General features: G+C 33.8%; 1 protein-coding gene across 19 annotated transcripts in view; it reads left to right on the top strand.

The window, feature by feature from the left end:
• LOC143672566 (lysine-specific demethylase 6A-like) overlaps positions 1-23,907 on the top strand; it is a 403,500-nt gene that overhangs the window by 267,862 nt on the left and 111,731 nt on the right. For 12 of the 19 annotated variants that reach the window (XM_077147154.1, XM_077147158.1, XM_077147155.1 and 9 more), the window contains 8 exons: positions 11,200-11,293; positions 12,304-12,430; positions 20,223-20,321; positions 20,443-20,662; positions 21,195-21,329; positions 21,760-21,915; positions 22,479-22,574; positions 23,445-23,546. In XM_077147154.1, the coding sequence (XP_077003269.1) occupies positions 11,200-11,293; positions 12,304-12,430; positions 20,223-20,321; positions 20,443-20,662; positions 21,195-21,329; positions 21,760-21,915; positions 22,479-22,574; positions 23,445-23,546 (1,029 nt within the window). The remainder of the gene's footprint in view (positions 1-11,199; positions 11,294-12,303; positions 12,431-20,222; positions 20,322-20,442; positions 20,663-21,194; positions 21,330-21,759; positions 21,916-22,478; positions 22,575-23,444; positions 23,547-23,907) is intronic. The other 7 variants (XM_077147163.1, XM_077147159.1, XM_077147164.1 and 4 more) reach the window with 4 other exon arrangements.

Raw genomic sequence — 23,907 nt, 5'->3', positions numbered from 1 at the left:
GTTATAGTTATTTTAATTTTATTTTAGAATAGTAATCTTTATTAAAATATAAAATAACAGAAGTTAATGTCATTTTTTGAATATGAGCCTTGGACTTACTTGCATAAAGAACACTGAAAATACAGAGGTGAAACTATTAAGTTACTTATTTGCTTATTTCCTTTTAAGTATTTATACTGAATAACTGAGAGACTGAAAAAAATTGCAGTGGGAAAATGGTGGATGACTCTGCGAATCACAATGAAAAAGGAGAGAGAAATGTAGTTTCTGGTCAACAAAAATCAGAAGGTTTGCAGTTTTGTTTTAAAGTGAAATATCTGAAATGCAATACAAATTCAAAGGTAATGTCTACTGGCATAGAAGGTATTGAACATGTTTTAACAAGGAAGTTTCATAATAGCTCATTTTTCAAAAAATCTAAGTGGTTTATAACATTCGTATCTTATTCAGAAGAGATAGTGAGTAAGGGATGTTTCTGTTTGTTTTTTTCTGATTTAATAAATTGATGCCCAAATTTTGGAATTAAAAGAGCCTTTACTTGCCCAGAATCCACAAAATATTCTTTCCAGTTAGACTAACTCTTCCAAGCATTTCACATGATGTACAACAGCATTAAAATGTATGAAACATTGTGTCTGTCCTTTGAAAGATTGTAGATGTGGTGCTGGTAGATTTACTCATAATGGGGAAGGTTGAATCACTCTAATAAATGTAGACAGCATTCACATATAACATTGGGTTTATTTGGTGTCTGAACAAAGTGCTGAGAAGAAAATGATTTTCCATCTGCACTTAGGATATGGAATTTAAGTAGATGCAGAATGACAATAGCAGAATCTGTGGACAGGTCTGTATCTCACTTATGTTCTTCGAAACCTCTACTTTTATCACATAAAAACAAACTCTTATTGCCTCCTAGAGAGTTATCAGATTAGTATTCCTGATTTGGTTTATGGTCTACATGCTGTTGAGTTGTATTCAGAGTTGGAATAGGAGGTGGTATAACCAAATCCACTTCTTTCAAGTTAGTAACACTAGCTCCTCCTATTTTTTGCAGCTCTGCACAACCCATTTGTCTCATTTGTGTGCTGGCACATCGAGTCACAGTTCAAGGGGCACCAGAGTTACAAATGATTTACTTACTTAGATAGTCTTCTAGGAGAGTTCTCCCCCGCTGTCCTTAAGGAGTCACATACATACTGACATCCTTCTAAAATGTACATAATAGAAAAGAGGGTGTGCAGTGATTTTCCAGTGGAGAAACCATACACACACTATCTCAGCCATGTGAATAAGGTTAATATCATCGTGGTAAGCAATGTTGATAATATAGAACCCTTGACATTATGTGATGAGAAGAGAATTTTGCCTTTGTAGTCTCTTGGTGAGACTGCTAACTTTCTCACCAAGCTTCTTCACCTGTTTCCCTGGAGGCATTTTCCTTCTACGTCTCGAAAGATCTCTGGCTGTGTGGACTCTGTAGGTTCTAAATTTTTTTCCAGAATGGTTCCCTCTTAATGGGCTCCGGGAAACCCTAACTTGAATGGGTGGAGACACATCTCCATAGAAACCATCTAACAAAAATTACAACACAGTTGGGTGCATCATATCTGCATGGAAACAATAAAAAAGATCCCACCGGGCAACATTGAGTGAGGATTAAAAGACATTTTCTGGGGTACCTGACAGTTTTAAACTTACAGTTTAAATGTGAGTAGTCTTAACACACCAGTGTACAAATACATATTGTCAAGTTAGATAAAAAGCTAGAACTAATAATGTACTGTTTACTAGTTGGAATTTAAATAGAAGAAAGGACAAAGAGATTTTTTAAGCCAAAGCAATTGTAAATATGCATGTGTTGTGACAGGAGAATATCAAAAACTTAATTGATCTTAGTAAAAGGACAGATGAATCCACTATTATTTAATACTGCTATCTCTGTAATTTTAAATCAAGAAAATAGAAAAATTAGTAAAGATACAGATAACTTGAACAGTGCTGTCAGTCAACCTATCTATCTTTCTAAATGCCAATACTATCATTAGATTGACCTGTTGGAGCACAGTATTTAGCAGTGGCAGAATATACACATGGTTCTCAGGTGCACATGGAGGGTTTTAACAAAATAGACCATATTCTGGGTCATGATACCCACATTAACAAATTTAGAAGAATGTAAATTGAATATATACATGCTCAGATTACAGTGTAGTTTAACTATAAACTCTTAACAGAAAGATAGCGTTCTTTGCATACAGTTTGATATACAGAGGTCACCTCCATCTCTGCCTTGGAAAAATAAACAAATGAGAACAAATTAAACTTAAAGCAAATTGGATACAGGAAATTATAAAGAACAGATATCAGTAAAATAGAAAAGAAAGCTACCTAGAAAATTAAACTAAAAACCTCACTAGAATTCACAAATTGGAGTTTAGCCAACCTGCTCAAAACTAGAAGAGACAACCAGTGTCAAAAATGAAGGAGGGCTTATCACTCACTACTTTTTCAGTGGCTGTTAGCAAAAAAAGAGATTGCTTGAAAAACTCCTTGCATAGACTGTTTCCTTGAAAGACATAAATTGCCGATCTCAGTATGGAAAAATTAGGCAAGCTGAATAGCCATATATCCATTAGAGAAATTGAATTACTCATTTAAATACTTGTAAAATGGAAACACCATTCCCAGATTAACTAATGAATTTTTCCACACGTTTTGGTAGAATTTTTAGTATTTCTGTAAAGTGTGTGATGGAAAATAGAGAACACTACTCAATACATTTTATCAGGCCAATGGTAAATGCTGACACCTAAACCAGATAAAGATATTGGAAGAAGAGAAAACTACAGGCCAATATCCTTCATGAGCATAGATAGACAAGTATTAACAAATTGAACCCAGCCAATGTGGGTAAAATGGGACATTTTCAGTAGTTTATTTGTGACTATTATATATATGTATTAGAAAACAGGGTCTGGTGACCCCTAATACATGGGTCACTGTACCCAAACAATTCCAGAAACCTGCAGGGCAAACTGCATTAGATTTCCAAGTCTGAGAGTCCTTTACCTTCAGAGCTTTAGAAAGTGGCGTCCTACCCTTTCAAAGAGCCTTGTTCTGTTCCAAATGCTGGGGTGTGTGTTACAACAGGGCTTCATTGTGGGGAGCATCTTGGCTCCACTCTCTCCATACATCAGGGCAGCACCTCGTGTCCCTGTCATGTTCAGAGTATCCATTCAATCCCTCCAGAACTGTGGGGAGGCAGCCAGGCTCCCCGCCTAACCCCAGCTTAAGCAGTTCACCCTCTCCAAGTCCTGAGGTGGCATTGAAGTGGAAGACCCAGCCTATGCTTCCAGGGAAAAGTCACCCTCTCCATTTGTATAGGTTAGTCCACTCTCCTGGCCTGAGGTCTCATGACTTTAGACCTTAGCTTCCATGGTTCTGCCTCTGAAGACCTTTTTCATCTTTCCACCCCCTCTCTTTTTGCTTTATATAATCTCTATCATTTTGAGTTCTCTAAGGCTTTCTTCTGCCAAATTAGATCTATAGTTGAAACTGGCTAGTGATTTTTTTTTATTTTACTTCTCATCTTCAGAATTTTCATTTAGTTTTTTATTTCTATTTTAATATTTTTAAATACCTATTTGATACAATAATGTCATCATAACTTTCTTCATGTCTGTAATCATGCTATAATGACTTCTTTGAAGGATTTCCTTTTTGAATATGATGTTGGTTGCCCTCACAAGTGGTTTCTGTTGCCTGCTTTTATTCTGCTTTATGCACTATAGTTTCCTGTCCTATATCCCTTCTACAATGTTCAGCCCCTGGCAGAATATTTTAAGGTATAAATACCTTAAAATATAAATATATTATATAAAGTATAAATAAACAGTATAAATACTGTTTAATTGAGGGTCACTTTGGTACTGAGCAGACTCTTCCATTCTTTCCCAACTGTTAAAATTCCACCAATTGCCAGGGATTGCTCTATTGTTTCCTACAATCTACGATGCTATGAGGCATTAATTCCTATACAAATGAATCCACTTAAATGTGTCTTTCTGTACATGGGATTTTTGTCCTTGTGGAGCTGATACCTGTTTTTAGATGGTGTGTCTGTGTGTGAAAGAAATACTGTATCTACTTTTTTGTTGATTTTTTTTTGCCTTTCCTGCCAAAACCTCCACTCTGTGCTTTTGGCCCTAATTTATGCAACAATGAATTAATGAAAAGTTCTGCTCTTTTAACACAAAATTTATCAGCCCTGAAATGGCACTTACTTGGGTACCAGAACTACATACTCTGTAGTTCACATGCTGTAACTCTTTTATCATTCTTTTACAATATTATATATTATAAATATGTTATATCTTTTAGGATTTCCTTTAAAACATACATGTGTATTTTAAAGATTTAAGGAATAACTATTATCTTCTTACTGATGAGCAACGTAGTTGCATTTGCTAGGCACTTCTTCCCTTGAAGATATGTTTTAATTGATTACATTTCTACTCTGCCTGTAAACTTTTAAAAAGCATTTCTGATGGTGAAGTTCCAATGGCCACAAATTCTTTTAGTTTTATATTTTAATTATAAATATGTTAGAACATTTCGTGTTTTTTTTAACAGACCTTTGTCCTTGTCCATGTAAACATTTTTTTTTCTTAGATGAAGAATTTTTATTTGAATTTGTTTTCAGGTTCTTGTTTCTTCTGATATGTCTAATCTGCTCTTTGTTCCATTCAGCGTATTGTTCATTTCAGATACTGTATTTTTCAGTTTTAGAGCTTTAATTTGTGTCTTTTTTTAAAGTTTCTATTTTTCTGGTGGAACTTCCTATGTTTTTATTTATTACAAACATATCTTTTTCTACATCCTGTAAATTTTCATCCTTTAAAAATAACGCCTGTGAAATCTTTGGTAATTATCTTTCTGTGTCATCTGAGTGTTGGTGTCTGTTTGAAAGCCTTTTCTCTTCAGATGGATAACATCTTTCAGTATCTTGATAGTTTTTATTTTTAACTGTATCTCAGATATTGTCACTAAAACTTGCTCTAAAGACTATGGATTCTGTTGTTTTCTGAAATATTAACTTTTTTGTTTTAATCAGTATTAACTTGGCTTCTCTCAACTCTATACTTTGTCCCCCAGTCGTGAGTAATGGCCGAAATTTGTCTTCATCTCTTCAAGTATTAGCTGAACTATTTGGAAATTGTCTTTCTTATGAGAAGTAAGGAGTCAGCCAGAGATTTGGGCTAACTAGCAGAATTTGTACTCAACACATATCTTCTAGGATATTTTCAAAATCTTTCATCTGATTCCTTGAGACTTGTAAGTTTTATGTTTTTCTCTGCATTCTATACACCAGGGAGGAAATCATGAGGGTCTACCCCAATGAAAATAAAAAATGAGTAGAAAAGGTAGTGACTGTTGTCTTCTTCTGTGTGTTGATTTTTCCCAGTTTCTGCCTGATTTTCGTTTCTGTACAGTGTTGAGGTTGTTTTTCTCTCTCTCTCTTCTTTGGAGTTAAAATTATCTGTGGGAGCCACTTCATTTTACCACAGGTAGTAGTTCAACTATATATATTTTAAAATAAGTTCAATTCCTTGCATTTCATACATTGATATCTTTTCTTGGAAGTGTCACATTTTGCATGCCAAGACCTCTGAGTGACAACTTTTTTCTCAACAACCTGATGCCACCAATGGTACCAATAAGGACACCTCCTGATGGAAGGTTTGTCTGGTATATAAAGAATATAGTAACTGGGTAAAAGCTGTGTACGTGATTTCTCAAAGTAAATCACTAAGTTAGAAAGAAGTGTTTTCTTTTTCCACATCCCATAGTTGGGATTATAATACTTGTATTTGTCAGTTTGAACAGTACAAATGGTATTTCATATAACTTCACAGTAGTTCATTTTTAGAGATGTTGAACAGCTGTTTATATAGTGACTTTTATTTTCTTCTATATTTTGATTTTTTAATCTCTTGCCTAATTTAGTTTTGCATTTCTTGTGTGGTTGATGTTGTATGCTAGCCCATGATCACAGGCCTATTGACCTGATCTGTGGTTGCATTTGTTGAGCAAGATTAAAATCTTTCAGTACTCTTTCTTTGCATTGTGATTTGTTTCCAATCTCAAGGAAATGTTCTGCCATATTTTGTTCAGTTTATAGTTTACCTTTCATATTGAGGAATTTAATGTGAAATATCTAACTTCATATTTTTCTATATAATTTGCCAATTTACAATATAAGTACCTCACTTTTATTATTGCTCTTTATAGCTTTTTTTTATGTTTGCCTAGGCGAATCCACCAGGTGGTCTTTCTGAAGTACAGGCTAATTATTTTTTATTATTATTATAATTTGTTTTTCTTTTTTGTCAGCCTAATTATTGTTTCTTTTCTGCTTAAACCTGTATAGTGTTTAGAAAAGCTCTTCTGAAATAGTAGGCTTTGCCTTTTTATTTTTTGTAAAGCTAGCTAGTACTCTTAAACTCAAAATGCATTCTTTTTTCCTCTGGTAAGTAACATAATGTGCATAAAAAACTCAGCACAGTATATTTCATCTATCTGAGTCCTTCGACACCCCTGTAATTTGAGTAATTTTCCTGTTACTCAGAAACAGAAATCGCATGCTCAACAAATCTATCAGTTTATATAGAAGCTGAATTGAAACACTGGTTTCTTAGCTTAAATAACAAACTGTCTATATTAATGTATTTAGACCTAATTGACTTTGGGGTAGGTGAATAACTATTAATTAATTAAATGTTCATTTAATAACTGCTATCTTGAGGGGGACCAAGATGGCGGCTTAGTAAGGTACGGGCGTCTTAGTTCCTCCTCCAGAGCAACTACTAGGTGAACAGAAACAGTGCAGAACAGCTCCCGGGGCCATGGCAGGGAATGGACACACAGCGTACCCCAGTCTGGACTGGCTAGACTGACTGCGAGACTTTGCTGCGGTGAGATCCCCGAGCGGCGTGCGATTCCCCGAGCAGCGGCAGCTGGCAGCGGAGCACCTCCCTCCCTCCTTCCCAGGCCGGCTAAGAGTCTCAGAGAGGCAAGTTTCCCAAGCCACAGCGGCCGGCGTCCCTCTTTTGCGGGCGGCTTCCTGGACCGGCTACGAGTCTCGGATCAGAGGGCTACCCAAGCCGCGGTGGCTGTCAACCGGTGGCCCTCCCCCGCGGGCGGCTTCCTGGTCCGGTGGCGAATTCCCCAGGCCGCCGCAGCCGGCGGCTGACGCCCCTCCCACGCAGGCAGCTTCCTGGTCCGGTGGCGAGTTCCCCGGGCCGCTGTGGCCGGCGACCGACACCCCTCCAGGGAGAGGAGGGAATTTCCAACAGTGGCAGGGACTGGGTCCAACCAAACACCAATAGGGGAATTAATAAAGGAGCCACAGGGTCCCCTGAAGCCGCGGTGGCTGACACCCCCACCACGCGCGGCCCCCCCGGACCAACTGAGAGAATAGGATCGGAAATCCCCAGGCCGCTGAGAACGGTGACCGGGGGGATCCCTTCCAAACACGTGAGACAAACGTGTGCCACGAGCGCCACCTACTGAGCAGAATAAGAAAAACAACGCAGAGATTTCACAGAAAAATCTTACAACCTTGTTGGGTCCAACACCCAGGGAAATCTGACTAAATGCCCAGACGCCAGCAGAAGATAACGGTCCACGCTCACAAGATTGAGAAAATGGCCCAGTCAAAGGAACGAACCAATAGTTCAAATGAGATACAGGAGCTGAGACAACTAATGCTGAATATACAAACAGAAATGGAAAACCTCTTCAAAAATGAAATCGATAAATTGAGGGAGGACATGAAGAAGACATGGGCTGAACAAAAAGAAGAAATAGAAAAACTGAAAAAACAAATCACAGAACTTATGGAAGTGAAGGATAAAGTAGAAAAGATGGAAAAAACAATGGATACCTACAATGATAGATTTAAAGAGACAGAAGATAGAATTAGTGATTTGGAGGATGGAACATCTGAATTCCAAAAAGAAACAGAAACTATTGGGAAAAGAATGGAAAAATTTGAACAGGCTATCAGGGAACTCAAGGACAATATGAAGGGCACAAATATACGTGTTGTGGGTGTCACAGAAGGAGAAGAGAAGGGAAAAGGAGGAGAAAAACTAATGGAAGAAATTATCACTGAAAATTTCCCAACTCTTATGAAAGACCTAAAATTATAGATCCAAGAAGTGCAGCGCACCCCACAGAGAATAAACCCAAATAGGCGTTCTCCAAGACACTTACTAGTTAGAATGTCAGAGGTCAAAGAGAAAGAGAGGATCTTGAAAGCAGCAAGAGAAAAACAATCCATCACATACAAGGGAAACCCAATAAGACTTTGTGTAGATTTCTCAGCAGAAACCATGGAAGCTAGAAGACAGTGGGATGATATATATAAGTTACTAAAAGAGAAAAACTGCCAACCAAGACTTCTATATCCAGCAAAGTTGTCCTTCAAAAATGAGGGAGAAATTAAAACATTCTCAGACAAAAAGTCACTGAGAGAATTTGTGACCAAGAGACCAGCTCTGCAAGAAATACTAAAGGGAGCATTAGAGTCAGATACGAAAAGACAGAAGAGAGAGTTATGGAGAAGAGTGTAGAAAGAGGGAAAATCAGACATGATATATATAATACAAAAGGCAAAATGATAGGGGAAAATATTATCCAAACAATAATAACACTAAATGTTAATGGACTGAATTCCCCAATCAAAAGACATAGATTGGCAGAATGGATTAAAAAACAGGATCCTTCTATATGCTGTCTACAGGAAACACATCTTAGACCCAAAGATAAACATAGGTTGAAAGTGAAAGGTTGGGAAAGATATTTCATGCAAATAACAACCAGAAAATAGCAGGAGTGGCTATACTAATATCCAACAAATTAGACTTCAAATGTAAAACAGTTAAAAGAGACAAAGAAGGACACTATATACTAATAAAAGGAACAATTAAACAAGAAGACATGACAATCATAAATATCTACTCACCGAACCAGAATGCCCCAAAATGAGGAATACACTGCAAACACTGAAAAGGGAAATAGACTCATATACCATAATAGTTGGAGACTTCAATTCACCACTGTCATCAATGGACAGAACATCTAGACAGAGGATAAATAAAGAAATAGAGAATCTGAATATTACTATAAATGAGCTAGACTTAACAGACATTTATAGGATATTACATCCCACAACAGCAGGATACACCTTTTTCTGACGTGCTCGTGGATAATTCTCAATGATAGACCATATGCTGGGTCACAAAGCAAGTCTTAACAAATTTAAAAATATTGAAATCATACACAACACTTTCTCGGATCATAAAGGAATGAAGTTGGAAATCAATAATAGGCGGAGTGCCTGAAAGTTCACAAATACGTGGAGGCTCAACAACACACTCTTAAACAACGAGTGGGTCAAAGAAGAAATTGCAAGAGAAATTAGTAAATACCTCGAGGCGAATGAAAATGAAAACACAACATATCAAAACTTATGGGACGCAGCAAAGGCAGCAGTGCTAAGAGGGAAATTTATTGCCCTAAATGCCTGTATCAGAAAAGAAGAAAAGGCAAAAATGCAGGAATTAACTGTCCACTTGGAAGAACTGGAGAAAGAACAGCAAACTAATCCCAAAGCAAGCAAAAGGAAAGAAATAACAAAGATTAGAGCAGAAATAAATGAAATTGAAAACATGAAAACAATAGAGAAAATCAATAAGACCAGAAGTTGGTTCTATGAGAAAATCAATAAGATTGATGGGCCCTTAGCAAGATTGACAAAAAGAAGAAGAGAGAGGATGCAAATAACTGCTATCTTAATGAATGTTTGTATAAATCTCAATGTAGGCATACTCTTTGCATATAGCACCTTAAATTTTTATATAGCAATTTTTTTGTCTCTTGGTTTCTAAAACAATACTGTAGGCAACACAGTCAGGCATTAACTTTGTTAATGAAGTAAAATTGTGATTTAAATGATTGGCCTTTTGTTTCCTCCAGGTATTTTTGTATGTTTCCTCACTTTAGTTAGGAAAATATTTAAATTGCTGAGGGTCTGAACTGGTAGTGATAATGTATATAAGCTTTTAAGTCTTTGTTTTGCCTGTTGTTTTAAGGATAATACTTATTAGTTTTGTTTTATTAACTTTTCATTTGTTTTGAAGGAGTTGTCTCAAACTTTCAGTGTAGCCATAACTGGTTTTTATCTTCTTAGTATGTTTTGAGGGAGAATTGTGGATAAATGGATTCATTTAGAGGTTTGCCTATAATGTTAAAAATTATAAACATCCTTAAGTCATAACTATGAGGTAAGCAGCATCTTTAAAACCATACAAATTTAAATATTTTTCTTAGAGTATTTTATGGAACAAAACTGCTTTTTTCCCTATTTTAATTTTTTTTTATTATTTAAGAATATTAGTTCCTATAATCAAACCATGTAAATAAGGCCTTACATGTTTAAAACAGTGTGTTATCCCTATACAAATGGAAGAAAATTACATTTAACAATTCTAGACCAATATGGCAGTTACCCTATTTTAATTTTAGCTGTTTTTTGTACTTTCATTAGATTTTGTAAGGAGTAGCAGCTTATTCTATATTACTGAAGTTATCTGTCTCTTTTTGAAAGACTGTCTTGACTATTTGAAAATAGAAGGCATATGGTTTTGTGAATATTATTAAATAGCATTCTAGGTTGAATTATTTTTTCTTTGAAACTGTTAGAATATAGCAGGCTATTTAAGATGTCATATTTTGATGATACCTTGTACTGATTGCTTTTTTAAATTTTTAAAAATTTTTGCATGGACAAGCACAAGGAATCGAACCCAGATCTCGAGCATAGATTGCTGTTTTTATTAGGTGATTAATATGAGAGATTATCCAAAAACGTGATCAGGATTTAAGAAATACAATTAAAATGAGCACTTTTTACTTTCAGTAAGATTTTTCATTGCTTGAAGTTTCTAGACATGATTAGTGTGAAAATCCTAATTTTTAACTAATTCTTTGATATTCTTTAGTTTTTATTTGATTTCATTATTTGAAAAGTTATTTGAGACATTGACATGATTTCATTGTTTAATTAGGATACTTTTTTGTAAAGATTTAATCACTTTTTCTCCAAATTCCTCTTTTTCTCCTAATCTTTAGAGAAAGTACAGTTCTGCAAAGGAAGCCTATGAACAGCTTTTGCAGACAGAAAATCTTCCTGCACAAGTAAAAGCTACGGTATTACAACAGTTAGGTACATAAAAATTTACTTTAATTATATATTAATGTGCAGAGGTTTTTTTGGGGGTGAGCATTGTTCATCCTTCTCCTTCAAAGACAATTTTCATTAGAAATTTGTTTTGTTTTTTTTTTTAAATGTGATATTATTTTGAAGTTATGTTTTGAAGTGAATGCATTAATTATATAATTGTTTTTCTGTCTCTTACATACTTTGGTTGTTTAATGATATGGTTTAATGTCTTTTATATGCTATTCCTTTCTTTACCATTGTTGATGTAAATCATCTGAACCTATTGAATCAACTCCCTTGTCAACACATCCTCTCTCAAAATTCATCTACAATGCTTCAGTACATCAAATTCTTTGAAATTCTCAAATTTATCCTGCAGTTCTTGACCACAAGAAGCATTTGAGTACTGCCTTATAGTTAGCATACTTTGAAATTAATCATGTTAAAATTATCACATAGTAAGTGGCTAAGTTTGTTTTCATAGTTTGTTACAAATCTAAGGCAGATTAGATTTGTACAAATGTGAATAAAAAAAGCATTTCACCTAAAATTGTAGGTTTTCTAATACCGTATTTTCTTCAAGGCATCTGTTCTATTCTCATGTAGAAAATGAGGGAATCCAGCATTCAGAAATAATGTCTGTTAATCATTCAGCAGAAATGGGAATACTACCCAATAGTTCGTTGCTCAGCTGTCCTGTCTATATTAGATATTTGAATTGTTGTTGTTGCTCTGGTTCTATTTCAGGTTTTAACTGTGTTTAGTTTGAGCAGATAATCCATTCCTAAATTTATTTGAATTGAAGATTTAGCATGTAATAGTTCGTCATTAAATCAGAAGATGGATGGCCATAGTTCTCAGTATTTGTTAAGGCAAATTTTGTGGTGCTTTGTTATGTCTTTGACAGTTTCCAATTTTGGCATTAAAATGGTATTTTAATTTACTTCATCATATTCTTAAAACTAGAAGAATGGTTAAGTCATGGGTAATTGCTTTTAATGTTTTTGTTTTAGGTTGGATGCATCATAATGTAGATCTAGTAGGAAACAAAGCCACGAAGGAAAGCAGTGCTATTCAATATCTGCAAAAATCGCTGGAGGCAGATCCTAATTCTGGCCAGTCTTGGTATTACCTTGGAAGGTGAGATTTAACAAGACACTTTTGTTGTGCCTTTGTTCATGTCTACCTAGAGAATTGATTTTCCATCTAAAATGTTAATATCTCATCAATGTCTCAATATTTTAAATACATTAAAATAAAGATTTCTGGGAGATAAAATTGATAGCCAGCTTTGTGGCTGCTTTCTTATAGCATGATCTACTTTTCGTGAGACTTTTCTTATTTTGCTTACTACTAGATTTTGTTTCCACATTTATTTTCTTCTACTTGAACTGGTAGTTATTAAAGAATTTTGATGAGTTTGAATCTCAGAAATCACTAGAATTGTTTTTCAATTAAGTATTGAATTTATGTTCTCTCTGGTTTCTATAATTTCCTTATAAAATTGCTTAAGTAACAGAAAAGAAAATTAATTTTTGTATTGCCTAGAAATTTATAGTAGTTTGTGGAAACCTATTTTAATCTTGATACTGACTTTGTACCTTATTATGGTAATTTTTATATTAAGCATATAACAGTTTTTGGATTTTTTTTGTGCAGGGAAGGTTGATTTAAAAATTTGCAATTAAAAATATTTTTCCTCTTGGAGTATTGAACCTCAGAATTATACCTGCTTATATATTGTAGATTTATCTGATAGGTTATGTATTTTTATCTTGATCAGATTCATTCTGGCTTTCAATGAAATTGGGTTGTTAATCATCAGATTGTACTTTGGTATGGAAGAAAAATTAGTGGACTGGAAGCTGAGGGTTTAGATTCAAGTCATAGGTTTGCCACAGACTATGAAATTATTAATGTCCCATTTTTATATCCTAATATTCACTTAACTTATTAAGTTGGATTTTATCTGCCAGGTACCTTTCCACAAGTTGTTAAATTTTTAATTTCCTAATTAAAATTTTTTTTAATTAAACAATGAGGACAGTGCAAAACCAACAGCATACGACACAGACAATTCCAACATATCCCCTCCCTCCTCTCCAAATACGCATTTCAGCCAATTTGAAAATAATGCCACATTTGCTGTATCATTTCAATATTTTGTCACATTTGCCCTATCTATTTTTCTTTCTAAATTTGAGAGAATAGATATATGTGTCATGCTCCTTAAACACAGGAGCACGTTTATATTCAATTATATAATCACTTTAAAGTGAAGTTTTGAAGTTCAAGTAATTTAATGTTGATATAAAGCTTACAGTCATATTCCAGTTATTTCATTTGTCTCAGTAATGTCTATTTGAGCTTTTACTTCTTTCTTTTTAGATCCTGCCCAGAATCGTGTTTTGCATTTGTCATTGTTTCTCTAGTTGCTGTTACCTTGGTGTGAATATATGTTCAATATAAACTTTTCTAAAATTGTGTTAAAATAAGTACAACATAGTCATATTAATCATTTTTCATTTGACAATTCTGAGATATTAAATACTTTTGACAAAAGTGTCTAGCTTTCATCACACTGTTTATAGACTTTTCATCATAACAGAATGAAACTCATACCCCTAAGCAGTAACTTCCCCATTTTCCATTTCCTCCATCCCTGGAACCTCTATTTTGTTTTCTAAGTATGTCACATAAGAGGAAAAATACAATGTTTGTCTTATTATGTCTAGCTTATTTCGGTCAACTTGATTACTTAAACATTCATCCATGTTTTTAGCATATACCAGCACTTCTTTTCTTTTTGCGGCTGAATATTTCCTGGGTGAATAGACCATTTTTTATTTAGTCGTTTATCTGATGATGGTCACATGAGTTGTTTCCACTTTGGGCTGTTATCAATATTGCTGTAATGTAACTGGTGTACAATTATTTTCTTTCAATACTATCGGTATTTGTTGAGGAATAAGATTGCCAGGTCAAGTGGAATATCTATGTTTAGTTTTGTGATAACCCGCACAGTGTGGCTGCACCATTTTTTTAACTGTACTGTTCATGAACAGAGTACTAAGGTACCTGTTTCTCCATATCCTGTTCAACACTTATTTCATGTTTTTTCCCTTTTTTTTTTTTAAATATAGCCATCCTAGTGGTTCTGAAGTGGTATCTCATAGTTTTAATTTGTATTTCTCTGATGGCTGATGATGTTGAACATGTTAATTTATTTTATTTGGAGAAATATCTATTCAAATTTTTGGCCTATTTTTTTTTGCTTTTTTAAAAAATATTCTTTATTTTTCAGAATAGTTCTAGAGTTATGGAAAAATTGAGAAGATTTCCATATACTCCACACGTAGTTCCCATTATTGACATCTTACATCAATATGGTATATTTGTTATAATTAATGAAATATTGATAGTTTTTAAGTTTACTCTCAGCTTTACTTTATTGAAATTTCCTTAACTTTTACCTTGTATCCTTTTTCTTTTTCAGAATCCCATCTAGGTCATCATATTATATTTAATTGTCATGTCTCCTGAGACCTCTCTTAACCGTGACAGTTATAATGTAGTCTTAACTCGTTAATATGTAAAAGTAATGTGAATATATTTACATATAGAAATGAAGCATAAGGAAAGAAAAAGTTTGTATTAGGATGCCAAAATTATGCTTGAAATTTATATCATTTTATTTTTATCATCTTCTAAAGTTGGTCCACTTATAAATTCTGAACTCTTCATGTGGACTCATCACGTTTTTTATTTTTTAATTTTTTATTGATAATACATAACAAACACAAACATTCTTAACATATGAACATTGTATTCTTGATATATAATCAGTGACTCACAATATCATCACATAGTTGTATATTCATCACCATGGTCATTTCTTAGAACATTTACATCACTCCAGAAAAAGAAATAAAAATTAAAAAAAAAAAAAGTCATACATACCATAACCCTTACCCACTACGGCTATACCTCCACCCCATCTCGTCTTGACCCCTTTTTAAATTGATTTTTTTTTTTGTTTTGTTGTTCAATTGTAGGAGTTATTTGCATGTTCTGTGTTTGAACTCTTAACCGATAGATGATTTCTGAGTATTTGCTCCAATTCTTTCTGTAATATTTTCATTTTCTTATTTGCACGAAGTTCTTATTTTTATCAAGTCCATTTTATCCATTTTCATTTGTTGTTTTTGCTTTTGATGTAAAATCTAAAAATCCATTCCCTAAAATGAGGTCCTGAATATGTTTCCCAAAGTTTTCTTCTGTCAATTTACATGTATTTCATCCCTTGATTTAATTTATTCTTAGAAAATTTATTCTTTTGGATGCTATTGAAAATAGAATTGTTTATTGCGTTGTTTTTCAGTTTGTTCATTACTAGTTAAAGGTAACACAACTGAGTAATGTCTATTTATCTTGTATCATGCCAATATGTAGATTTCTTTATTAGCTCTGATTTGGACTTTCTTAAAGATAAGATCATGTCATGTGTAAACAGATAATTTTATTTATTCTATTCTAACATAGCAGACATTTATTTCTTTATCTTGCCTATTTTCGTTGGATAGGTATTACAATATGATTTTAAATAAAAATGGCTACAGTTGACATTGCGTTTCTTTTCCTGATTGTAGACTGTAAACATTCACTCTTTCACCATTGTTTATAATCTTTGCTATCAGTTTTTCATAAATACCTTTATCAGGTGAAAATATTTCCTTCTTTTCCTATTTTTCTGAAAGTTTTTATCATGCAATGATGTTGAAGTTTGCAAAAAACTTTTCTGCATCAGTTGTTACATGTCTTTTCCTCTTTGTACTATTAATGTAGTATATTACAATTATTAATTTTCTTATTTTAAGCCATGCTTGTTTGCTGGAATTTCTACTTGTTCATGATGTATAACCTTTTACTATAATGTTGGATCCTGTTTGCCAGTGTTTTCTTCAAGGTTTTGCATGTGTAGTCTTAAGGGGACATTGATCTACGTTTTTTTTTTCTGGTACAGCCTTTTGTGGCTTTGTGTCTGGCTAATGCAAGTCTCAGTGAATGAATTGTTTCTTCCTCTACTTCTAATTTTTTTCCCTCAAATGTTTGAGAAGAATTTGTATTTAGTCTCTACATGTTTGGTAGTTTCAACAGTCAGGCCACCTGGTCCTGGACTTTTCTTTTTTGGGTGAGTTTTTTTTTTTTTTTACCATTTTTTTAAACTCTTCGTTTATTTGGAGCCCTCTATAAGATATGATGCTGATGGGATTCTTCTTTTTTTTTTTTAAATTGAAAAATCTTCAGATATATATATATTATGTATATGGGGTACAGTCTGTGGCTCATGGTACCATCATGTAGTTGTGCATTCATTGCCTTGATAATTTTTTTAGAGCATTTGCCTCACTCCAGAAAAAGAAATAGAAAGAAAAGAGAAAAAAATCATAATACCAATAGTGTTTTCATCTACCCAATTTATTTTATTCTTTATCTCACCTATTATTTATTTATTTATATCTATATTTTTTATTTATCTGTCCATACCCTGGATATAAGGAACATCAGATACAAGTTTTTCATAGTCACACAGCTACATTAAAAACATATATCTTTTTTTTAATTTGGCCTTTTATCTATCTATTTATTTAACATTTTGGTAGGTCTAGATCTTTTTTTTTAATCATATGAACATTCTGTTCTTGATATTTAATCAGTGACTCACAGTATCGTCACATAATTGTATATTCATCATCATGATCATTTCTTAGAACATTTGCATCACTCCAGAAAAAGAAATGAAAAGGGCAGGGTAGGTTCTTGCCTGCCATGCCGGAGACCCTAGTTCGATTCCCGTTGCCTGCCCATTTAAGGACATGGCAGGCAAAATTTCTGCCACTGAGCCAATATCACACTGCCCTACCCAATATATTTTAATTTTTGTTCCCCCTATTTTTTTTTCTATACCCCTTACCATTCCTTTTCATTGATCAAGAGTATTTCTGTCTGCTCAATTTATTTTGGTATTTGTTCCACCTATTATTTATTTTTAAATCCTAAGTTTTACTCATCTGTTCATACTGTAAATAAAAACAGCATCAGACACAAGGTTTTCACAATCACCCAGTCACATTATGAATGCTATATCATTATACCGTCATCTTCAAGAAACATGGCTACTGCAACACAGCTCTCCAGTTTCAGTTGCTTTCCTCTAGCCTCTCTAATGGGATATCTATATAATGCTTAAGAATAACCTCCAGGATAACCTCGCAACTTTGTTTGAAATCTCTCAGCCGTTGACACATTTGTGTCTTTCCCCTTGTGGTGGAGAAGGTTTTCTCAATCCCTTGATGCTGAGTCCCAACTCATTCTAGGAGTTCTTTTCCTGTGAACAGTATCTCTCCATTGAAAGTCTCAAATCTAATATTATATGTTATCCATTTGATACTGCATTGTGACATATGTAGTATTAAGTTATTTTCACATTCTTGTGAGATTTTTCTTCTCTAGCTAAATTGATACTGTGGTGTGTAGACATTGGTTTTCATATTGATGTTTTCTTTCTTTGTTCATTTGTGGTTTTTGTTTTTGTACTTCTTCTGAAAGTAGAGCTCTGCACAAAGATGATTATTTTGAATTTTTATAAATATAACTTCTGTTGTGCATATCTGCCACTTAAACTTCTGCTTACAAGTTGCATTCTTTTATAATAAATAAATTACATGTCTATGGAAATTTTGATTTATCTTAACTTTATTGTATTTGTTCGTTTTTATTTTTTTATTATGATCATTCTGTTCTACATGTAATCAGTAATTCATAATATTATCACATAGTTGTATATTCATCATCATGATAATTTCTTAGAACATTTGCATCAATTCAGAAAAAGAAATAAAAAAACAACAAAAAATTCATACATACCGTGCCCTTTACCCCTTCCTTTCATTGATCACTAGCATTTCAATATAAATTTATTTTAACATTTGTTTCCCATATTATTTCTATTTATTCCATTTGTTTTACTCGTCTGTTGATAAGATAGATACTAAAGGAGCATCAGACGCGAGGTTTTCACAATCACACAGTCAAATTGTGAAAGCTATATCATTATACAGTCGTCTTCAAGAAACATGACTACTGGAATACAGCTCTACATTTTCAGGCAGTTCCCTCCACTTCTCCATTACATGTTGAATAACAAGGTGATATCTGTTTAATGCTTAAGAATAATCACCAGGATAAGCTTTTGAATCTGTTTGGAATCCCTCAGCCATTGGCACTTTATTTTTTCTCATTTCACTCTTTCCCCTTCTGGTAGAGAAGATTTTCTCAATCCCTTGATGCTGAGTCTCAGCTCATTCTAGGAGTTCTGTCCCATGTTGCCAGAAAGGTCCATACCCCTGTAAGTCATGTCCCACGTAGACGGGAGGGCAGTGAGTTTGCATGTTGTGTTGGCTGAAGAGAGAGGCCACATCTGAGCAACAAAAGAGGTTCTCTTGGGGGTGACTCTTAGGCCTAATATTAAGTAGGCTTGACTTGTCCTTTTCAGGGTTAAGTTTCATATGAACAAACTTCAAGATTGGGGGCCCAGCCTGTTGCTTTGGTTCTCCCCACTGCTTGTGATAATATCAAGAATTCAACTTGGGACGTTAAATTTTCCCCCTTTCTTACCATTCCCTCAAGGGGACTGCCTATGCCTGGAGCAGTTGCAACCTGAGAAGCCCTGCTGCTGTATCCAAAGGCAGTCCAGTCTTTGTAGAAAGACAGCCACAAAAAAAAAAAAAAAAAAAAAGAAAGAAAGAAAAGAAAATTTCTTCTCAGGGCAAGACCCCAGTTCCTCAGGTTTGCCAATCAAGAGCAGAAGTTGGTATGTTGCTTTGTGTACTTTTATATCCTTTGTTCCCCCTTTTTTCCTTCAGAGCCCAGACCTTTTCAAGTATTATGTGCTATCCAATCCAAAAAAACCTCTGTTTCTTTTCCCATCAGCCATGCCCCCTCGGTGCCAGGGCAAAAATCAGCATCCTCTGCTTTGACCAGGTTCAGCTGAGCAGAATTTAGTAGTAATCAGAATTTGTGAATACATTCAACAATTGAAACTTAGTTGCACCCAGCCCCTGCTGCTGGAAAATTCCTTTCACCTCTGGGAAGCAGCCTGTGGGGAAGGGGTGCTGCCCACCATAGTGTGGGGAACTCTTGTTTTTAGGGAATATAGCCAGTCCATCTGGTCCAGACTGGGGTGTGCGGTGTGTGGTATCACTGATGTGGCCCCAAGAGTTGTTTTGTACTGTTGCTATTTAGTAAGCTGTTCTGGAGGATGAACTAAATCTCACACCTTGCTGAGCCACCATCTTGGCACTCTCCTATTACACAATCCTAATTTACCTTAACTTTAACAAGATTTTTCATGGTATGAAAATTTTAAGTATTAAAATGTATAATTAAAATATCCTTTCATACTGTTTTAAATAATTTTTTATTAATAGCATTTCAGATTTGTATTTTCCTTGAATTGAGGATTCTTATTCACAACAGTTCAGGAAGGAAAAATTGAAATCTATTCTAACCATTCTAAGCATTGATTCTCTTAATAACTCTATAGTCTTGAGTTAAACCTGAATTCAGTCCACGTAAAGACAGTTCTCCTGTGTTTAACTCTTACTATTAAAGCTATTGAATATGTTTGGTAACTAATAGTTTTTACAGAATTCGTTAACATAATATGCTGTTTAACCTATCTTATGTTCTTTTTACATTTAATTAATGTAGTTTGAAATTATCATATGTACATATGTAAACCACCTGCATACGTACGTATGTATTTTAACCTATTAGGTTTTTCCCCTTTGATATTTGGTTCATCCCATTTGATAGAAAAATTTATTTAATTGAAGTTAATGGGGTGGTTTGATTTTTTTTTTTCTTCTAGGTGCTATTCAAGTATTGGGAAAATTCAGGATGCCTTTATATCATATAGGCAATCAATTGATAAATCAGAAGCAAGTGCTGATACCTGGTGTTCAATAGGGTAAGTCTGTTCATAAAAAAAAGACATTTTAGTTGGTATGCAAGGTGTATTTGAACACATATGAAATATTTTACAATTAAGTAGTTAGTTTTAGATAACTGTTCTTCATCTTTCTTTCCAGTGTACTTTATCAGCAGCAAAATCAGCCTATGGATGCTTTACAGGCATATATTTGTGCCGTACAATTAGACCATGGACATTCTGCAGCCTGGATGGATCTAGGAACTCTATATGAATCCTGCAACCAACCTCAGGATGCCATTAAATGCTATATAAATGCAACTAGAAGCAAAAGTTGTCATAATACCTCTGCACTTGCAGGAAGAATTAAATATTTGCAGGTATAATTTTTAAAATAGCATCTTTTAAAAGGCACACATTTTCCCTTGATACAGTCAGAAAGTGGGTGGCTGGAAAGTTCATACAGCTGTAATTTGTCCAGTAGCTTGTTTTCGCATTTTCTTGGTATTTATTTTGCTTTTTACTGTAAGATGCAGTACTTTTTAAGTGTTTTTCTCATATTGATTTGTTATATGTATTATTACTTAATGTTCCCATGCAGTATCTACATTTTTAAGTTGTTATAGCATTTTAGAGAACACAAACACTGTCTTTCAAGAGAACAAAAAATACCTATGAGAACTCTGGATAACAAAGGTTAGCTTTGTTCTCACAAAGAGTATATTTTGGGGGCCGTGTATACTTACCGTCTTTGTAAAAATCCCAAATTTACGATCTGTTTTCTTAAAATCAATCAATCAAAAAAGCAACAACAACAAAAAATAAAAAACTTGAACCTTGAGGGAGATTTAATGGACTTACTCTTACCAAGTAGGTTTGTGTTAAATTTGCTTTTTACATAATTTTTCCTAGGGTCAGTTGTGTAACCTTCCACAATGTAGTCTACAGAATAAAACTAAATTACTTCCTAGTATTGAGGAGGCATGGAGCCTACCAATCCCCGCAGAGCTTACCTCCAGGCAGGGTGCCTTGAACACTGCACAGCAGGTGAGAAGTTGGGTAATGTTCTGTAGGTGCCCAGCTTTAAGGGTTCTTTTCATTCTCTAGTGTTCAACCGTACTTTACTAAGTCCAAGATTGGCTTTTATTATTGAAAAAACTTTTTTTTATTTAATTACAAGTGTTATTAGATCAAATAAAATTCCTTCCAATGTGGGACAAGTTTGGGATATCAATTTAAAGCCATATTCTCATGTCTGAAATAAATTTTTAAAATAAAAATCTTGTGGTTGTTAATTAAAAAACAAATGTTTTTCATAGAGATTCACATTTCTCCATTTGATTTTGATTTTCAGTAACTTCAATCAATTATGTCCACTTAATTTTAGAGAGTATGCAGCTTATTACATGTTAGAATATAAAGGAATAAATTTAGAATATGTAGAACCATATTTTTGTCTTAATTCTGTGATTCTTAGGCTTATAAACCTCATCATTCAAATCCTGAACCTGTATTAGGCCTCAGTCAAACACCAGTTACACAGCAGTCCTTGCCACTACACATCATTACTTCTGTCCAAGTAAATGGCCTGTCCAGCCCTGTCAAGAGAAAACGAACATCTAGTCCATCAAAGGTACAAAATGTAAAGAAATAGAAACTTCCATTCTGTGAAGACGCTCCAAGTTTCCTGAACTTATTCAGTTTGTACATAATTGTCCTGTATTTTAAAATTGTGAATATTAGGGACTGAAAATTTCCCACTTAATTTACTTTTTAAACTTGTTTTCTATCCCAGAATCTTAGCCTCCTATTAAATATAGAAGGTAGGGATAAGTTTATCAAATAATTATTCATTTTCCTGATTTTATGTCTTAATACACTTCTTGCTATTGTTTACATCGTTGAAATAAATTTTGGAGCTAATGGACAGCCTTCTTAGGTACACTGGTCATGATTTAGATGTGGACCTTTTTGGATGGTTAAAGAATAACACACGTTTTAACTTTATAATTTTACAAATGATTATTTATATTAACTTATTTTTTAAGTGATTTAATAACAAATCCTTTTTACATGTAGATATTAAATACATATAAATACTGCAACTCAGTGTCATTTGCTTTCCCAGTAGTCATTACTTTTATTATGTGGATTCATCCAAATAGTCTTTAATTTTTTTAAATCAATTTTCTTCAGAATATTTCTGATAACTGGAGTAGTGGCCATTCTGTTTCACATCCTTCAGGACAGCAAAAAGTTAATTCATGGTATCTGACACCACAGAAATTACAGGTATGAATTATTATTCTGACAGTTTTCTTTCTCTGTTCTAAAACAGTAGAGGTATTCTTACTTTTGAGGTTTCTTAAAATTTGAATGGCAATGAGCTAAATTAATGTGCATATAAGTTAAATGAGCCCAGTTCATCAGTAATAGACATTACATTTTTTGTGTTTTTGAAGAGGCAGCATATTGAAGTTTGATTATGACATTTTGGAAGGTAGAGAATATGCAGAGTAAAATCTCTTTAAAATCCATCCCCTAGCTGCTCCTTTTCCTTTGTCACATACAGCCAATATTCCCATTTCCTTCTGTTCTTATGTAGATGTCTTATGTATGCATAAACAAGTATGCCTTTTTTCCACATATATTCCCATTTTTATATATGTATGGTAGGTAGAGGGCCATTTATGTGCTTAAGACTAGTATCATAAGGATATATCGCATATATTTCTGTGTCTACTTAGACCTTCTTCTGTTTCTCTTTTTTTCCCCACATAGTATTCAGTTATATATATAGCACACCAATTATTTGACAAAACCTGTTATACTTCTATTTCACTTCCATTGTTTATATTAAAAAAAGTATTGCCTAAGCAGCTTTGTTATTAGTGGATTTTAATCTTATATAACTTTTTGTATGAAGATTGGAATTTTATTCCTTCCATAATATAATTAATTCACACTACACAAAGCTACTTTCTATCTGCCGTTGTGACCTACTGTTCTCAGACTTCTGAAAAGACTTCAATTTGGAGTTGTTATTGTAGGCCAGGAATCAAAATCTTTGATCAGATAGACACTGAGTATTTTCAGTAAGGGATTGTTTTATAATGTCTTATTTATAAGTTTGATTGTATTTCTCCTTTTTCCTTCCTCTAGAACTTGGAAAAGCTGTGTGCAAATAGAGATAATTTAAATCCAGCACAGAAATTGATGCTGGAACAGTTGGAAAGTCAGTTTGTCTTAATGCAGCAACACCAAGTGTGTATAGCATTTTTATTCTAAACTTTATCACTGTGTATGTAAATGATAATTTTACCTCCTGTCAGCACTCAGTAGAATTCTTTAATCTGCACATTTTTAAGTAATAGCTGACAGGACAATAGACATAAATTAATTTAGAACAAAATACTTACTATGTTACTATGTTTTATATAATATTTCATGTGTATTCCAAGAGCTTATAATTTTTTTTAACTTCTTCAATAATTAGTTAAGTATCCCAAACTGAAATGAGGATGTTTTAAGGGTTCTTTGTTTTGGAAGAACAAAATATAAAAATATATTTAGAAAAAGGTATAAAATATGTTCTTTCAGAAGGTGATAGTATATGGCAGAAATA

Source organism: Tamandua tetradactyla, chromosome Y, assembly GCF_023851605.1.
Source record: "Tamandua tetradactyla isolate mTamTet1 chromosome Y, mTamTet1.pri, whole genome shotgun sequence".
Lineage (NCBI taxonomy): Eukaryota > Metazoa > Chordata > Mammalia > Pilosa > Myrmecophagidae > Tamandua > Tamandua tetradactyla.
Note: the sequence above shows the minus strand (reverse complement) of the source record. Positions and strands in the feature narration are given on the sequence as shown.